The 19,951-nt window shown below is 37.4% G+C and overlaps 1 protein-coding gene and 1 pseudogene across 1 annotated transcript in view; one reads left to right on the forward strand and one right to left on the reverse strand.

Annotated features, from left to right (window-relative positions):
• LOC125367231 (14-3-3 protein epsilon-like) overlaps nt 1-948 on the forward strand; it is a 24,852-nt gene extending 23,904 nt beyond the window's left edge. The window contains exon 2 of the mRNA XM_048367833.1: nt 265-948. Coding sequence (XP_048223790.1) covers nt 265-322 — 58 coding nt within the window. The 3' untranslated portion in view covers nt 323-948. The remainder of the gene's footprint in view (nt 1-264) is intronic.
• A 15,228-nt stretch (nt 949-16,176) lies between these two features.
• The window catches only part of LOC125367012, a 49,056-nt pseudogene continuing 45,281 nt past the window's right edge, over nt 16,177-19,951 (reverse strand).

Genomic DNA, 19,951 nt, shown 5'->3' on the forward strand with positions numbered 1-19,951 from the left:
ATAGTGGCTTATAAAGCTGCTAGTGATATTGCAATGACAGAACTTCCACCAACGCATCCAATTCGTTTAGGTCTTGCTCTCAACTTTTCCGTATTCTACTATGAAATTCTTAATTCTCCTGACAGGGCCTGCAGGTTGGCAAAAGCAGCTTTTGATGATGCAATTGCAGATCTGGATACTCTGAGTGAAGAAAGCTATAAGGACTCTACACTTATCGTGCAGTTGTTATGTGATAATCTGACACTATGGACTTCAGACATGCAGGGACGGTGAAGAGCAGAATAAGGAAGCGCTGCAGGATGTGGTAGATGAAAATCAGTGAGACAGAAAAGCCAACAAGAGAAACAATCTCTGACTACCCCAGTCCTCCCCACCCCTTCCCTTGGAAAGTCCCCATTGTCACTGAGAACCACAAAATCTGACTTTCACATTTGGTCTCAGAATTTAGGTTCCTGCCCAGTTTTTTTTTTAAACAGTTTTCAAAAGTTCTTAAAGGCAAGAGTGAACTTCTGTGGATTTTACTGGTCCCAGCTTTTAGATTCTTTAAGACACTAACAGGACTGTATAGAGGCTTTTTCAGCATTACTGTATTGTCTCCATGCCAGAAGTGGCAAGATCATTGGAAATGGAAATTACATTTGAAAGCCATTAGACTCCTAGGTGATGCATCTTAAAAAAGAGATTGATCACACTAAAGAGGCATATGTGAATCATTTTTCCTTTTTCTAATTGTTTAAATCAAATTTTATACCAATGTTTAAATTTAATTGGGTGTTAACTTGAAGTGGTTAAAGATTGTTTGGGGTGGGGAGTTTGTTGCAATGGTTTTGCTGTAAAAAGTGTTTCCAACTCTGCTGAAGTGTTGGCTGAAAAGTGAGTGCTGGTAACAGTTCACCAATCCGTGGCTGCTCATTCTTGCCTACCTTTTCTCTCCCTCTGAAGCAGGTTAGCATTGAAGGTGATATGGAGAAGCCTGCATGCATGTTCAGTTCTTTGTTTCTTCTCCTTCCCTCTACCCTGCCATCCCTTCTTCCTTCCTCCTCCCCTCCCTTCTTCTCTCCCTCTCCTTTGCTCGCTCAAGCTCTTTTGTTCAGTATGTGTAACTTGAAGCTAATTTGTACTACTGGATATCTGACTGGAGCCACAGATACAGAATCTGTATTGTTCTTACTGAAACACAGCATGGAATTAACATTAAACTTAAATAAAACAAACCTAAAAGAAAAATGCCAAAAAAAAAAAAAAGCCAACCATATGGGCGGATAAGTCTGTTTAGATTCATCCTTTATTTAAAACATTGAAAAAGAAAAGGAAATATCAGCATTTCCAATTCCAGGATCTATTCACCATATATTTTTGACATTCAGAGTTCTCTATTTCACACACACACACACACACACACACACACACACACACACACTTAATTTCTTAGAACCCAGATTTATTTTTAGGCTAGAGATTTGGCATTCCAAATCAGGGCTCTCTGCTCCTGAGCAGACATTCTAAAAAACCCTTACTGCCAGATATTAAAAGGCCACTGTATAATTTATTAGAGGAACTTTCAAAAAGCTCTGATAACTTTTTAACCACAAGGGCGAAGCAAAATTACAAGCATCCTAATAAGCTCCAACCCTGCACTGGGCACTTGTGAATGTGTAGGAGCTACACAGTCTTAGCTCCTCAACTCTTCTGCCTCCTCCTTTGCAGCATGCCATGAAGGAGTATTCAAATTCCCTGACATTCCGTCTTGTCTCTCCCCTTCAAATGTGTGATTCCATTTCCCTAAAAAATGAGAGAGACAGAGCTAATAAAAACTCAAAACAGCAAAGTATTAGCTAACAGGATCTAGAAACTGATCAAGAAAATCATACTTCACGATCAAGTAGGCTTCATCCCACAGACCCAAGGATGGTTCAACATCCGAAAATCAATAAATGTAATTCACCACAATAGAGCTAAGACCAAGAGCCACATCATCATCTCATCCGATGCCCAAAAAACCCTTGTCAAAATACAACATCCATACATATTAAAAGCCCTGGAGAGAACAGGAATAGAGGGAACATTCTTTAAAACAATAAAAGCCATATATATCAGACCAACTGCTAATATCATATCAAATAGGGAGAAACTAAAACCATTTCCCCTGAACTCAGGAACAAGACAATGATGCCCACTCTCCCCACTTCTATTCACTATACTTCTGGAATCCCTAGCTATAGCAATAAGGCAAGAGGAGGACACCAAAGGGATCCACATGGGCAAAGAAGAAATCAAACTATCCCTATTCACATATGACATGATCTTATATCTGAAGGACCAAAAAAATCAGTCCCCAATTTCCTACACCTAATAAACCATCCTGGCAAAGTAGTAGAATACAAAATCAGCACACAAAGATCAGCAGATTTTGTGTACACCAGCAATGCACAAGCAGAAAAGGAAATTATGGACATAATAGCATTTACAATAGATAAAAAGAATAATTTACCTAGGGATTAACCTAACAAAAGACATGAATGACCTATTTAATGAGAACTAAAAAAATCTAAAAAGGGAAATCAAAGAGGGCACAAAGAGATGGAAAGAGCTCCATGATCATGGGTAGGCAGAATCAATATAGTGAAAATGGCCATACTGCCCAAAATGTTATACAAATTCAATTCAATGACCATCAATATCCCAGCTATGTTCTTCACTAGAATAGAGAAATCAACCCATAAATGCATATGGAACAGCAAAAGACCTAGAATAGCCAAAACATTTCTAGGCAAAAGAAGCAGTGCAGGAGGTATCACAATACCATATTTCAAGCTCTATTATAGAGCCATCATAACAAAAACACCCTGGTATTGGTATAAAAACAGACCTGAAGACCAATTGAATAGAATAGAATACCCAGAAATAAAGCCGCATTCTTACAATGAGCTGATATTGGACAAAGGAGTTAAGGACATTCAATGGGAAAAACATAGCCTCTTCAACTCCTGGTGCTAGGAAAACTATGCAGCCACATGTAGAAAACTCAAAGTAGACCTAGCCTATCACCATGCACCAAGATCAACTCAAAATGGATCAAGGACCTCAACATCAGACTGGAATCTCTGAAACTACTGAAAGACAGAGTAGGAAAGATGCCAGAACTTATAGGCACAGGACAGATCTTCCTGAATATAGTCCCAGGGGCATAACAGATAGGGGAGAGCCTCGACAAATGGGACTACTACAAAAAAAGTTTCTGCACAGCTAAAGACATAGCCACCAAACTAGAAAGGCAACCAACCATATGGGAAAACATCTTCACCAACACAGCAACAGAAAAAGGCCTAATATCTGTCATCTAAAGAGAACTCAAAAAACTAACCCCCTCCAAGCCCAGTAAACTAATTATTAAATGGGCAAAGGAGCTAAAGAGAGACTTCACAGGAGAAGAGATAAAAATGGCAAAGAAGCATATGAGCAAATGTTCAACATCCCTGGCAATGAAGGAAATGCAAATAAAAACAGCCCTGAGCTACCACCACACTCCAGTTAGAATGGCCTATACTCTGAACTCAGGCAACAACAAATGCTGGAGGGGATGCAGGGAAAGAGGAACCCTTCTCCATTGTTGGTGGGAGTGCAAATTAGTACAACCACTTTGGAGAACAGTATGGAGGTTCCTCAAAAAGTTCAACATAGATCTATCCTATGACCCATCCGTACCACTCCTAGGTCCTGAACAACAGATCTCAGGATATCAAAAAGACATCTGCACATCCATGTTTATTGCTGCACAAGTCACAATAGCCAAAATATGGAAACAACCCAGATGCCCCACCACAGATGAATGGATCTAAAAAATGTGGTACCTATACACAATGGAATACTACATAGCGATTAGAAATGATAAAATATTGGTATTCTCAGGGAAATGCTTAGAACTTGAACAAATAATGTTGAGTGAGACAAGCCTAGAACACAGAGAACAAAGGGGCATGGTCTCCTTGAAATATGACTGCTAAGGTGGGGGTGGGGGGACATTAGAGACCAATTCTGTGAAACAATATCTTCTTGTCAAATGGTATTTCCACAGGTTTGGGACAGCGACCTTACATTATGTATCTAAAACTAAACAACTACTAAACAGAAAAAGGTCTAAAATAGACCTCTCGGTGAATCACAGTAGCTCAACAGCTATGTATATATGATGATATTAGACAAGGATAAGCAAACTATTGTTGACATTATGTTTGAAGTTCTAGGTGAATTTCCTTTGGCATATGCCACATGGCTACTGTGTATGTTTTTGGTACACTAGATATTGTATGGGTATTGTATATATCCCTCTGATCTAGGGAAGGTAAGAAAAACGAGGGTGTAAGATATCACAAGAAATGTTCACACTGCCCCATTATGTAACTCTTCCCCTTTTGCACAACAACTTGTCAACAAAATTTAATAAATAATTAAATAAATAAAAAATTGTAATGAAGGGATTTTCAAATGTTGTTGAGAAGCTAAATTCTGCATTAGAGGTATTAAATCTCAGAGTCAAGTTACATAAGAAATCAGGAGTTTTATTGATCTTTTCAATAGCAACAATCAAGGCCAAAACACACTGGTAGATCTTGAAGGTAAACCTGTGTAATGAGCTCAGAAATTTCAAAGTATTTCAAAACTTATTATTTTGCTGGACTGAAACTTTGCTTCTATGCCAAGGAATATTTTAGAAAGAATTCCCCTCAATTGGTATGGAAGATGTTTGTACTGTATTAAGCTTGCATATAAGATTATATAAGGATATGAAGGTAATTTGCTATGAATGAGATTCAGAAACTTACTTGTACCAATAACCAGAGTTTGTTTATTCCTTGCTACCTCAGGCACCACTGCAAAATCCTCTTGTCCATTACAACTGGAATAGGCTTTCATGAGACACTATATATATATACATATATATATATGTATATATATATGCACAGTAGCTAAATCATTTTTCTTTTATTTTATGATTTTTTAATTTTATAGTGGTATTGATACAGAGAGGGATTACAGTCACCTGCTTCAGGTAGTGAATAATGAGTACAATTCTATTTAACCATATCTTCTCTTCTGTCATTCTCTCATTATTTTTCACTACTGTCCCCACCCACAAGATATAACAGTTCATTTTCCACATAGTGTCTAGTGAGTAGCATTGTTGTACTTTGTCAACCTTCTTTGACTTTTTTTGTAAACTCAATCCCACCCCCATACAATCAAACAAGAATAAAGGAAAAGGAAATGAAAACAGCAACAATGACAACTAAAAATGTCGCGTCTCCTTTTCTTGGAGTTCATTGCATAGAGTATTATTTTATATGATCATCTACACATAGCTGTTATTCCATTGTTAAACATTCTTATGCAAATACGCCTTTGGCCTCAGTGTGTAATGTCTAGAGTCCTATATAATTACCAGAGAAACCAAACATTCTGTTGTCTTTATCTTGGAGTAACGAGCTCCACCTGTGTGAAAAACTTCTGTGTTTTAAGTCAGAGTTTATGTCATGTGGTTATGTGGCAGGTCATGCTAACCAAAAAATCTTCAATTGAAGAGCATATTTCAGAAGCATACTGTAATTAAAGCAAGATTCTATAGGAATCTCTGCTCACATACCCAATATATTGAACAGCTCTCTCTGCAATATCAACCAGAACAAGAGCTCAAATATCAGATAAGGGAATCTTATTTTTATTTTATTTTATTTTTAAATTTAATTTTATTTTAAAGGTAATGGACAAAGGAGTTACAGTTAAATATGTAAGGTCATGAGTAAATTTCCTGTCAAATTTGTTACCCCTTCTCTCATTTCTCTCCCACTTTCCCTCCCCCTTAGCCTTCCTCCCCAAGTTGTGCAGTTCATCTCCAACATAATGTCTTATTCATGCGAATGTGGCTTAGGGGAAGAGGGCATGCCTAAAATGCATGAAGCCCTGGGTTTGATTCCTCAATACCACATACACAGGAAAGCCAGAAGTGGGACATGTGGTAGAGTGCCATTCGTGAACAAAAGAAGCACAGGGACAGTGTGCAGGCCCTGAGTTCAAGTCCCAGGACTGGCAAAAATTGGAATTTTATTTTTATTTATATAACAAAAAAAGGGATGCATCGAGCATTGAGTACCTTCATGGAGAGAGGCACCTAAAATATGGGTGATGAGGAGAGAATTGTATGTAAGCTTTACATTGAAATTCAAGTTTCAAGACCAACATCATAAAATGTAGTGATTACTACTATCTTTTGAACATATTTAGATTAAGAAACTGGAAAGAAGGGAACATAGGGGACGATAGAAGATGAAAGTACCTTTGTTTCTTCCTGCCATGTCTGTGAGGGTGTGTGTGTGTGTGTGTGTGTGTGTGTGTGTGTGTGTGGCACGCATGTGCATGTGTGTGCACACACATTCTGAAGAAATTCATATGAAATCAACACTTCATTATTCAAAAAAGCATGGAGGCAAGATGGAAATCCAAATGAAGGACAAAGTGGTTCAAGAAAAGTATTTGTATGCGTGAAATTTCACAATGGAAGCCTATCATGTTAGTTATGTCTTCTAAGGAGAAGAAAAAAGTGAGCTTGAAGAAAATCTAAGTGAACATACACAAACTAAGCAGTAACTTGAAAGTATCAATGAAGATATGTTGAAAACGTTTTGCCAAAGTTGGCAACAGTGTTTCAAAAAGCAAATATTAGCATTTGGGAGATTCCATAGATGTTTATGAAAGCCAAAACATAGAAATGCTTGTTCTTATATGTAATGACAGAATTTAAAGTTCCTAATATAGACAGTAATGCAAATAAGATATCTAAAGGCAATATATGTATATATATACAGCACATATATTTACATATACATATACATACATCTACAACAAGTTATTCCCACACAAGCACAATCAAGAGAATATATTTCACCAGACCTGTTCTACAACAAATACTAAAATATTCTGGCCAAAGGCCACTAACGAACTGGAAAAATATACATGAATGTATAAAATTTACCCATTAGAATGTGTGCATAAAGGGGCTGAGAATGGTCTAAGCATGTAAATGTGTTAGCAAACCGAGACACAATTCTTAAGCAGAAGGAAAATTATTAATATAACTTTGTGTCATAATTACTGTAGAACAATGTAAAATTAGATCTCCAATACTGAAAATGGTGAGAGGAATACTCTGCAGTTGCAATTTGTATTTGGTTTTAATATTTCATTTAAAATATTTCATTATACATATCTGTACATTTACTCATGGACTGTGTAAGTGTTTTCTCTTTTTCTATCATCCGTATTATTATCCCAGGTTATTATTATTATCCCAACATATTTTTCTGGAGTCTATTTTAAGGTCCTTAATTATGAGAACATCTGTAATAGAGAAATGAAAACTCATAATTCAGAAATAAAAATACATTAATATTAGGCTCACTTAATAACCACGGAGGTCTCTAAAAGTAGAGAAAGAGTGGAAGAAGCTTCAATATATCTGGAGAAAAACTTAAATAATGGCAGTAATGAGACGTGATCTGTCAACAATGACTGGGATTGGAAATGCAGAAAATGTTACCTGTGAGAACTAGAATGGATGAATGAACAAAAACTCAAATCAAATGATAGGTTGATTCCAAGATACTCACTTCAACACCAGAGGTCCTCAGTGATCCCAAGAAAGGAGTGGTATAGGCAGTTCAGGCCAATAAAAGCCAAAAGAAAACAGGAGATTCTGCAGTATGTCACACAAGTAGACTTCAATGAAAGAAATGAAAAGTGGAAAATTTGTTATGCAATAATAGAAGGTATCAAATCTACAAGAGGAAATAATAACTCAGAATATATATTTACACACTGGCCAAGCACGGAACTTTATTAGAAGACTTTGAGGTAGTCCTCAGTGGAATACTAGCTGAAGTATTTATGGAGAAATCATTCAGACAAAATCAACATGGAAGCATCAAAGTTAATTTCCATGCTGACCAAGTGATTTTCACACACACTAACATAACATGTCAACCAACTTATAAGTAAAACATCTCTTGATAACATACAGAATGTTCTCAGTAGGAATCATGGAATGGGATAGGAAAAAAAACACAAACAAACAGCCACAGTTTTTAACTGTCGGAAGTAGATTGAGCACACATGCAGATCACATGTAATAAGGATAGATATTGAGGCAGAAATTATGTATATAGCATGGGTATGAATAATTTCTCATCCATAATTCAATAGTTAAATTATAATTACAGTAAAAAATTCAATTTAGTTAAATAATTAGTGAATGATAAAGTAAATTGTTTTTCATGCCAAATTTGAAGATATGAACTGAACCTAGGAACAAATGAAAATATAATCAGAATCCATGGATATAGTGTGGAAGGCTTAAAAGGATACTGTAACAACCTTTTCTTAACTCAATAGGAAAGATACTGAACTAGAAAACCTACACTATATCTAAAAGAACCAGCAAACCAAACCCCAAATTAGTAGGAAGAATGAAATAATCAGGTTGAAGAAAAAGAAACAGAATCAAAACACAGCAGCATGGGCTGGGAATGTGGCTTAGCAGTAGCGTGCTTACCTAGCATGCATGAAGCCCTAGGTTTATTCCTCAGTACCACATACACAGAAAAAGCCAGAAGTGGCTCTGTGGCTCAAGTGGTAGAGTGCTAGTCTTGAGCAAAAGAAGCTCAGGGACAGTGTCCAGGCTCTGAGTTCAAGACCCAGAACTGGCAAAAATAAATAAAAATCCAGCAGCAATAATCAATAAAATAAAGAGAAAATTCTACAACAACAAAAGCTCAGGGATATTTCCAAAGCCCCAGGTTTCCAAGACAAGCACAATAGAAAGAATGATAAACAAACATAGATGTGACATATATCTCCTACAGCAGGAAAAAGATTAACTCCTATCCGGCTCATCTTGGCTCTTGATGGTGGACAGCAACCTCAGGCTACAATGATCACACCAGCATTTGAAAAATACTACAAATGATACAGGCAATGGCATTTCTAAGACAAGAGGACTCAAATAGACTTCTAGAATTTCTTGATGTTCCTCATAGCCATTTTTCTTTTCCATCCTTTTTTTTTTCTCTCTTATCTTGTACATTCATTTATTAGTGATCCTCTCTAGTGCAGATCAAAAGCCAAGGACACGTATATGCATAACAAAAGTAGATCTTGTTTTTTGCAGATGAAATTGTTCCATAGGGATCATTGATACTGCGTGCCAACACCTGGATTTGGGGCAATATATCTGGCACAAAATAATGATATGGTGCCTAGTTTGAAACAGTAACTACATGCCTACATGAAGAGAGAGAGGAGTGACAGACAGCCCGACAGAGAAAGAGAGATGGAATGTGTGAGCATGTGCACCTGTGTGTTATGGTTTGAAATCAAGAGTCTGAATTCATTGTCCTCAAGGTTTTTTGCTGAAGGTTAGCACTCTGTCACATGAGACACAGCTACTGTTCCAAATTTTGAGTGATTAATTGGTGATAAAATACTCATGTATTTTCATGCCTGGGCTGGCTTCACACTTCAGTCTTCAGCTATCAGCTTCCTGAGTAGTTAGATTTACAGCCGTGAACCACTAGAGTGGAAGAAGAATTTTATCATTGTCCTCAAAATATAAGAGTAACCAAAGAAACCTTCTCAGACTAGTGGGCTGTGGGGTAGGAAATGTGTTTGAAGCCTTTTAGTTTTGAACTTTTGCCACTGACTCAGGTTGTTTGTCATAACATCACTTCATCATCCACCATGACAGCTGGGATGGTGAAGATTCAGGGATGTTGACATAAATTGAAGAGCTTACCAGACATGCAATGGAGAAGCGATGTGAAAGGCAATCAGAGTCCTATCTGACTAACATGCAGGAAATTACTCAAAAACAGTTACAGGATAAAATAATTAAACTGAGCTCTTTCCGGTGCACTAGGGATGGGAGGTCAGGTTAGAGAAGACAGACAGTATTCGTGTGTGCATCTAGAGTTCCCTCACCTGTTGCACATCCTGAGAACGAAACAGGAAATGGAAATACAACGTGTTACTTACAGCATGTTCTCTTTGTAGTTGGAAGCACTGCTGTTACTGTGATCTGTTCCCAAGGTGTAGAGAGGGAAAATCCCAGCAATCATCATATCACCATCCATGACTGCTGGCTGATTCATCTTGGAAAAGCAGCTAGTGCCAGGCAAGGACCTGTCAAGGAGGAGAAGGTGGAGAAGGGACTTGAAAATGAAAGGGCACATCCCTGAATCATCTGCCAACCTGAAATTCTCTCTGGAAGTGAGGCCCACAGTGTCTGGTATGTATATTCTTATGTTTGTATAGGTGTACATGTACTTTTTATTGACAGTGATATACACTATTGTCCATCTTTCATTGTAGTGTCTTGTGAATCCCCAGGAACAATGTGTAAAGCACTTTCCTGGGGCTCTGCGTCTGAGGCCTTGCATCCAAGAAAAAAAATATTTTTTGGAAAACATGCTTGCCATTCTCGTCCTTCATCGCAGGAGCAATGATTTCCTCTAAGGTCACAGATAGAAGTGGCTTGGGATGAAGTTATTTTTGATATATTTGGATCTACATGTGTGCCCAGAAACTTTTTGCATGAAATCTATTTGGGATGAGGCAACTGGATTGCATCAGATGGTGCATGGAAATGGCCAGAAACAATATTAGTATATTGTATCCACAGGGTCAGTTCACACACCCAACGTCCATTACAGCCATCAGATATTACTAGTTGATTCAAGCAGGTTTCAACAAGAATTCTATGTGCACAGTCCTCCACAAATGCACCCTGTTACTATTGCCCAAGGAAGCAACAATGCTGCCATTTCTCTTCAAAAAGTCAAGGCCAATACCAAAATTGAGTTGTCCATTTCCATCCTGAACTTTTACCTTCAAACAGCTCATTTTTACTAAACTTTCTAACATAGAAAAGGTTACTTTCCTGATACACTTCTCTGAGAACATAGAGTAATTGATGAAATTCTTCTTAATTCTATGTTTTCCTCTTCTCAAAATAAATTAGACCCAAATTCAATGGAGTTTTATCACCGTGGAGAAGACAAGTCCATCAGGGCAGTGAACATACTCTGTGCATAACTGCAGTGATGGATGTACATTATGTTACAATCGCCCATAACCATGCTGTGGCTATCACAAAGACATGAAGGGCTTAACAGTACAAGAAATTTTAAAATGAAGAATGTAAAAAAAGCCTTTCTAATGAGATTGATACTGGTCTATTATACCTGTATATTCATTGCATTATACAGGATTTTATCACTGAATTTGAAAATTCTTGGTGGCATATGTACAGAGGTCTTATTGAGATGTGTACATGTATGCATGCAATGGGCCTCAGCCTCACATGGCTGTGATTAATACCATAAATATTTTTATAGTTTCTTGTGGAATATACATACAGATTTCCATAATGGATGAAATTAAATTCCCATGATTCGTGTGTAAGTGTGCTCTTTCTCTTCATTCTTGGCAGCATTTGTTACTAGATAGTAGGATAGACATTGTCACTGGAGTGACATAAAATTCAGTGTCATTTGGCTTTGCATTTTCCTTATCCCAAAGATGTTTAGTATATTTTTGTACACTTTTGTGAGCCATCTATACTTCTGGTTTGAGAAATCTTTAAATTTATTTTCCCATTAGTCAGTTATCCAGTTTATTCCTTAGAAGTTTAGGTTTCTGTGCTTCCACCATATTCTGGTTATTAATCCCTTACCATGTGTTTAATATGCAAAATCTCTAGGCCATATAATGTCTGTTGGCTCTTTACTTCATGTGCCAAAGGTTTTAGTTTGATATAATCCCCTTTGCCAATTCTTGCTTTTATTTGTTGCTGTACAAAATTTTTCATTGTTGTTGTTCTTTGTGCTGTAGTGTTTTATCTTAAGCTTTAGCTCTTTAATATTTTGGGGCTTGAAAAATAAGGTAAAAAAAACCCCAAGGTCATTTGCAGCTTAAGCCTTCCTGGACATAGTATTTTGGAGAAGATGGGTGCAAGTATGATCACAGAGAAACAAACTGTGAGTGGAGACATTCAATGAGCACATTGCTCGGCCTTATGTGTCCTCATGTGGTTTCCTTTGCAGCCAGTGGGAACATAGCTCACTCATAAACCAGAAGAGCCTATGCAGCCAGCCATTGCTTCCAGGACTTCAGTGGATGAATAGGCCAAGAAAATGTAGCATATGTACACAATGGAATTCTATACTTCCATCACAAATTAAGATATTGTACTATTTGGGAGGAAATGGGAGGACATGGAAAAAATATATATTAAGCAAAGTAAACCAGACCCAAGTAAATCCCAGGTTGCATGACTTCCCTCATTTATTGTAACTACAATATGCCTGTAAATTTACAATTAAACACATTGTATGATAAAAGTCAAAAAATATATTTCAACATGATAAACAATACAAGATTCTAGATAAGAGGACCACAAAGACTCAATTACTATGTGAATGAAATAAAGAAGTCTTATTCATGAAGAGAGTACCAGATTCCTTTTGGAAGGACCAGCCTTAACCTAGATATAGACACAGCAGGGATTCTGAAAGGAGAGACTCTAGCTACAGAGGATTATCTGGGAAGGAGCTGATTGTCCTTACACATTACATCAAATAAGCATGTAATGGTATTGATCCAGGCACTGAGCATAGACACATGCACACACATATACAGAAACAAACTAGGCTAGGGCTCTCTCTCCATATGTATGTATAGAGAGAGAGATTAGTTGTGACAAAACAAATACACAACACACACATGTATACATATATAGAGAGAGAGAAAGAGAGAATGTATGTATGTATATATATATATATATATACACACACACACACATGCATAGGTGTATGTATATTTATATATGGTTGGTGAAAGTAGACAGCCATGTAGTTCTGGCAGAAAATAGTTTATTTGGGAGGGACAAACTTCTGAGCTCTTCTCTAGAGAAGGGCCTAGCACACAGCTGCCTGTCTACTCATGAAGAGAGATTCCATAAGGGAAGGAAAGGAGGCATGACTGAAGTGAATGAGGGAGTGACCTCAGAGGAGAAGGAAGTGATCTCAGAGCTGAGAGGACCTCCACTGTCATGCAGGTGGGTGGTGACCTGTTACCTTGGCTACAGGTACTGGTGGAAGACCAGGTGCAGTCTTGAATGCAGAGGGAACAAAGGGGATGGATGGGGGGGTCTATGGCTGGTTATAGATGGAGAGAAAACAAACAAGGGCCAATATTCCTGGGTGGACCTAACCTGTGTGCACATATATATGTATATATATATTTATATATGTGTGTGCACATATATATGCACACATATACACATGTATACATACAAGTATATGTATATACTAAATACATATATGCAACTACATATTATATATACTATAGCTGTATAGGTAGACTGATAGAGAAGGACACACACACAGACACACACACAGACACACACACACGCACACACACACACAGAACCAAATAGAAATAATCCTGTCCTCTGAAAATTTTCTACGAGGCCAGTGTGCCTTGGACCTCTCTACATTTCTAACTCAATTCAGCTTTTGGCCTAGCGATTTTAAAAGTTATTTGAAGTGATTTTCTTGCAATAATTTCCTTGATTTTTTTTCTAGAGACAGGGAGAATGAGGAGGAAAACAGCTAATTATCTTCCTTTGAATTTGTACTCATGTTCTGAGGATCCAGGTACAGTTACTTCCTTTTCTAAGCTAAAGAAGACTCACTGCTTTCCATCCTCACTGGGTCGACTTTGAAATGTTTGAACTCATTGTCATTTTCCTTTGTGATCTCTTCCAGATTGTGTTCTTCCCTGGGTGCGATGCTCCGCATTGTCTCCTATATTCTAATGGGAGAATCAGCTATTTCCAAATCCAGGGCTGAAAGGGATAGTCTGGCTTTTCCCCCTGTATGTTGTTCACCATAATTATTTGTGATTTATCCTCAAAATACTTCTTTAAAGCATCTGAGTAGATGTTACCATGTGATGTGGGGCTATATATCATAAATCAAAAGAGGTCCTTTATAAGAAGCAAGTATAAATCAGATGTTGTGATTTAAGAGACCCATAAAATGAGGAGTTTGAGGTGACCTAGTAGCAAAATAATCATGAGACATCAAGACTGTCAAGTACAGAATGGAATTATATTTTGTGCTTTTACATTGAACAAATAATATTTTTCATTTTACACAAGGACATGGTAATATGTGTACATGAGATTTGGGATACTGTGTAAAGTCTCCACTAGAGCAATATTCACAAAACTATTTCAACAAAATCTCTGCATTTCCTTAATTTATTCCAATTCACCAACATAAATGAAATTTAAGTTGAAATAATTAAAAACAAAATTCCTCCCAAAATTTGAATAAAATCTATATAAAACTCCCCTATCTCTGAGTCATTAATTGCTTAGGAAATAAAAATAAAACAACAATATTCTATTTATTGATTAAAGAAATATTGTATGTATACAAAGTTTGAAAAGCTTTGCTCAAACTCATACAATACAGGCATCTCACTGAGACTTAAATTTTAACAAAATAAAAGCTGTGCTATTGAAAATGCAGACTTTGGACAGCTCTGTGTCACCTAGCAAAAAGAGTGTGATATTCTACTGGAACTACATTAAAAGGTATGGCTGATCTATCATATTTAGCAGCACTTTGAAGAAGCACAAAATCTTCTGGGACGTGGATAAAAACAGGAAGAAATAGCCAGGCACCCAGTGACTCATGCATCTAATCCTATCTTCTCTCAGGAGACTGAGATCAGAGGATTTTGGTTCAAAGCCACAATGGTCATAATAGTTTGTGCGACTCTTATCTCCAGTCAATCACCAAGAAGTCTGAAGTGGATGTGTTGCTCAAGTAGTAGAGTATTATCCATCAGCAAATTTTTAAAAAAGCTCAGGGACAGTAAACAGGCGCTGAGTTCAAGCTGCAAGATTGACACTAAAACATTAAAGGATGAGCCCTATACACTTTGTCTCTAGGCATTCCAACAGAGTGAGACCACTGGAAGATATTCATAGGAGAGGAAGACAAAGGCACAATACCTATGTGCATCCTATCATATAAAATGCTATTTACTGTAACGAATTCAAGTAAAGGGAAACAACGTGTTTTTTTCATGGTTGTTAGTTTTGTTTTCATTCCCTTTGGTCTTGTTCGTTCATTTATTGTCTTTAGGTGTATGAGTGGGGGCACAGAAATGGAGGGACCAAATGGGAGGGTAAACAAATGAAGCGTTGGTACTCTCTGGACACTGTGTTGAAAAGGAAGGATAAAAATTGCGGGTGGGGATGGGAAGGAAAAACTGGGGCAGAGAGATGCATGGGGTGACATTGTCCAAAAAGAAATGTAATATTTCTATGATGTTTGTAATTGTAATTCTTCTGTACATCTCCTTTACAATAATAATAAAACAATGCAAAAAAAAGAAACTGAAAGAAATAACATCTGGCTAGTAAATACAAAATTCCTAAACATTTATTGTCAAAAATCTGCCTTCTGTGCATACTCAGAGTAACAATATATTGAATCCCATTTCCCTCTGTCTATTACATCTCTGTCTGTTGCACTCTCCTACTCCACTCTCTTCACTTTTTCATTCCCCTCCCCCATCTCCTTTTCTCTCTGCTGTTCTTTTTCCCTTTCCCCCTCATTGTAGTTACAGTAAAACTACTCTCAAGAATCATTACCCAGGATTTTATCCTCTGAGATGAAAGGCCTCCTCTTCCCCGTCTGTGATTTCTTGAGGCTATCTTGGTAATATCCTGCTGCTCCCCTTCTGGGTGCCTGAACATCCTTCTGGAATGGATGTAGCAGAAGAAGAGAATATACCAGTGTTGTTTTTCATTATGTGTACACTTAGCCCTTCGCTTAGGACTTAGCTCAAAAGACACCAAAAATTGGAACAAAGATTATGGAATGAAAAATATGTAAGAAAAAATGTAAGCAATGTTCATTGCTTATTCATTTAAGTAACATTTCCATAATATAAACAAACATAAAATTGGAAAATTACTATAGATTTAGTTCTGAAATTGTATGTAGTAATCAAATATATGAGTATGTCTTAACAATGCTTATTTCGACTTCAATGGCTTTTATCCCTGAAGACATGAAGACAATTTCTGTCTGTCCTTAACAAGATGATGAGCACTTGGGGTCAAAAATGCAGCCCAGGAGCCCTGTACTGGACCAAAGATGGAGAATACCTCCATAGCCACCATTACCTTGCCCTTCGCACTGTGGTAGACAGGCAGGAAGGTGAGCCACACACTGCAGAACTCCAGCATGCTGAAGGTCAGGAACTTGGCTTCATTGAAGGTGTCAAGCAGGTTCCTGGAAGAGGAAAGCCACAGTGAAGCTGGCCAGGGCCAGGGAGCCCAGGTATACCAGGACACATTTAAAGGCAATGAGTGAGCCCTTGTTACACAGGATGATGAGGTGGCCATGTTCAGAGTGTGTGTCTGTGTCAATGAAGAGAGGAAAGGTTCCCAGCCAGAGTCCACAGAAAGTCACCTGGATCAGAGTGCAGATGGGAATGATGAAGTTAGGAGCCCCTGACACCAGCAGCCACATCATCCTTCTCCCTGGAGAAGTGACCTTGAAGATCAGAACCACCGTTGCAGTTTGGGCAAAGAAAACAGAAACAGCTACAGTAAATGCAACTCCAAATGTGGTTTGCTGTAGAATGCACATGACTGTGTTGGGACGACCAATAAAGAGCAAGGAATAGAGGAACTAGAAGATAAGAGAGATGTGCAGGATGTAGCTGAGAGCCAGATTATTAGCCTTGACAATGGGGGTGTTGTGATGTTTCACAAGGACTCCAAGAACAACTGCTGTGATTGTAGATAAACAAAGAGCCACACAGGCCAAGACCATCCTCAGGGGTTCTCCATAAGCCAGGAAACTTGCAGCTCTTAGGAGACACTTGTCTCTCTGCATTGGCATACTGGTGATCTGGACACTTTACACACTGTTCCATATCTGGTGAGGAGGACAGTCACCATTATTCCCTTTTCACTACTTAAAAGTCAATTAGAAAATCCCTCCCTAGAAAATAATTCTTGTACATCAATAATGACGAGCACAATCTTCATTTGACCAAGTATTACCAGACATGTTTAGCATTATTTTTTCATAACTTCATCATGTTCCTACACTTGTTTCCAGAAGTCTAGTTGAAACTAGTTACTTGCAAGGAATACCATTCATATTGTTTCTTAGCATCCCTAATGTCCTAACAATGACTTTATATATCTCTTCGAGCTTCCATAATAATTCTCAGATTCTTGTGTAAAACTCAATGTCCTTATTTAAAATGACTAGAGGATCTTGCATTTTTTTGTATGTCTCTGTGCAATGTAGCTAGGAGCACTGTGGTCCTTCCTCGTAATTGTGACATTTGCTTCTCCTACTCACCTGTAAAGCACAAGGGAACAGAGAATATAATCATTCTTTGAAGTTATAGAGTCATGCCATGCACAATACTTGTAACAAACCAGAGCACCTGCTCTGTTTTAAGAACAGTTCTGGGCATTAGGATATAAAGATTTGTGCTATCTTTATAATGTAAAAGTAATTTTGAGAAACTTGTAGACCACATTCTTAAAAGTATTTTTCACCTCATATGATACAAAATTTGCTAACATTACTAAGTAGTTAAATAAATATGCATGCAATATACTAGAAAAAGTTAATCCTATACACAATTCAGAGGACATGATTTTGTTTTAGTTTTTTTTTTTTTTCAGGAAGGAGCAGCATCCATTGTTGCAATTATATTACTTCTAAGTGAATGAAGGAGGACATTGACTGAAACCCCTATACACAACTTTAGTAGTGCTTTGCATGGTTTGTGGGGCACTAGGAGAGAACAAGTATTTCTCCCTCTACTGTGAACTAACCTGTCCCATTGGCCATCTCATTCTCTGTGCAAGGGGTGCAATCAAAGCAGCAGGCAGCCTTTCCCTCCTGAGGAGATTTCCTGAATCCAAGACCACAGAACTTACTGCAGACAGAATGTACAGGCTGAGGAAAATCAGACATGTGTCAGAAATTGTTTACACTTTTCCTAATATTGCAAAAGTTCCATTATTTGAGCAACTTAAATTCACAAAAGGATTATATGCTACCTCTTTCAATGATTACTCTAATGAAAGATACCTAAGTAACAGCTTAACTAATCATTAAATGAACCAACCAGAGAACAGAACCAAATAAAACTTTCAAACACATGAAGTAATTCCTTAGATACTTTATCAATGTTAGAATCCTGCTAAGAAATGTGTAAATTGTATTTTATGATAATGTTCAAAATTAACATTTTTAAACAAATGAACTTTTCTTGGATGATGCTGATCCTGGAGCTTGAACTCAGTGTCTAAGCAATGTCCTTGAGTTGTTTTTATTCAAGATGAGTAATGGGCCACTTGATCCAAGCTCCAGCTTAGTTTTTGTTAGTTTAATGACATAGAGTCTCACAGATTTCTTGCCTGGCGGGGCTGTAAAATGAGCTTTAATCTGAGAACTGAGGATGTCAATCTCCCAAGTACATAGGATTAGAAGCATCAGCCAGCACCCAGGATCTCTTTTGCAGTGGTTAAATGAAGATTAGAATCTCACAGGTGTTTCTGCTTGGCCTGACTTCAAATCAGGATATTCAGAACTGAGTAGCTAGTGTTACAGAGACAGTTGCTGGCATTCAATCAGGTATACATTTTAAGTGTGAATTTTACTTACGTATTTGTTCTTAAAATCATTAGAATTAAATCCAACCCACTTCTCTGGTTCCTATGGCCCACTGAACCATATCTCCAGATAAAGAGAGTTGATGATCATGTAGAGAAAATGGAGAAAACTTTTCTATTTTCACCTGAAGATCAAGACCTTCTGGAAAATTCCAAATGTTCACAATGTCACACTCTGCTTCCAATTTGTTTTTGTCATCTAAAATCACCCGATTTCCAGCAGGTTTCTGAAATTGGGTGTTCTTCAGAAAAGGGTGCAGCTACAAGAGACATCATCTTATGGTGAAGTACATCCCAGTGGTTAGACAGAAATTAAGAAAATTAGAATTAAGAATTTTAAAAAGCTCCTGAGTGTCTTTAATCTCTGATTGAGAATTCAAAAAAAGCATGGACACATGATGAACCACTCCAGAAGAAAATCTTTGAAGGAGTAAAAATCATTTTCCTGAAGGCTGGTCACTCAGCAAAGTGCTAGAAGTCCTTTTTTCAAGAGAAACCTATTTCATTTAAATAATCATAAATGCAGGAATTCACAGATGTCTGGTTAGAGTTTTCCACACAGTGAATTCCATTAGCGTCTAGAGTTATAGTTTGAGCTTGTTCAAGATTTAATATCTAAAGGAGAATGAAACTAGGTCACTTATTAAAAATACACTTTTGCTCAGCAGGTCATGCTTAGAAACTCATATGGAAAAGGTACTAATCACTTATCAAAACATTATCTGCACGTATGTTCAGGTTATTAGTCAGTAGAAGAATGTATTGAAATATGGAATTAATTTATTGCGTGTTATAGGCTTGTTTTCCTTAAGAGCACAAGAACACGTCTAGAAAACCTCACAGTCATTTACAGAAATATAATTAATTTACTTTGGGGAACAAAACTAAAATAATTAATTTCATGTGGTAATAAAGTGCTGTACAAATTTACTATTCTGACAGTGTGTGCTATCAGAAACAGAAGGCCTTACCTGTGCAGGGGAATGCACTCTCCCTGTTCCCCATTGTTTGTACTTTTGACTGATAAAGAAGCATCTCATAGAGAGCATGGGCCACAGCATATAGTGTTGTACGCATTGTAACTCTCTCCAGACATAGTCATGTCAAAAATGT

Source organism: Perognathus longimembris, chromosome 18 (assembly GCF_023159225.1).
Source record: "Perognathus longimembris pacificus isolate PPM17 chromosome 18, ASM2315922v1, whole genome shotgun sequence".
Lineage (NCBI taxonomy): Eukaryota > Metazoa > Chordata > Mammalia > Rodentia > Heteromyidae > Perognathus > Perognathus longimembris.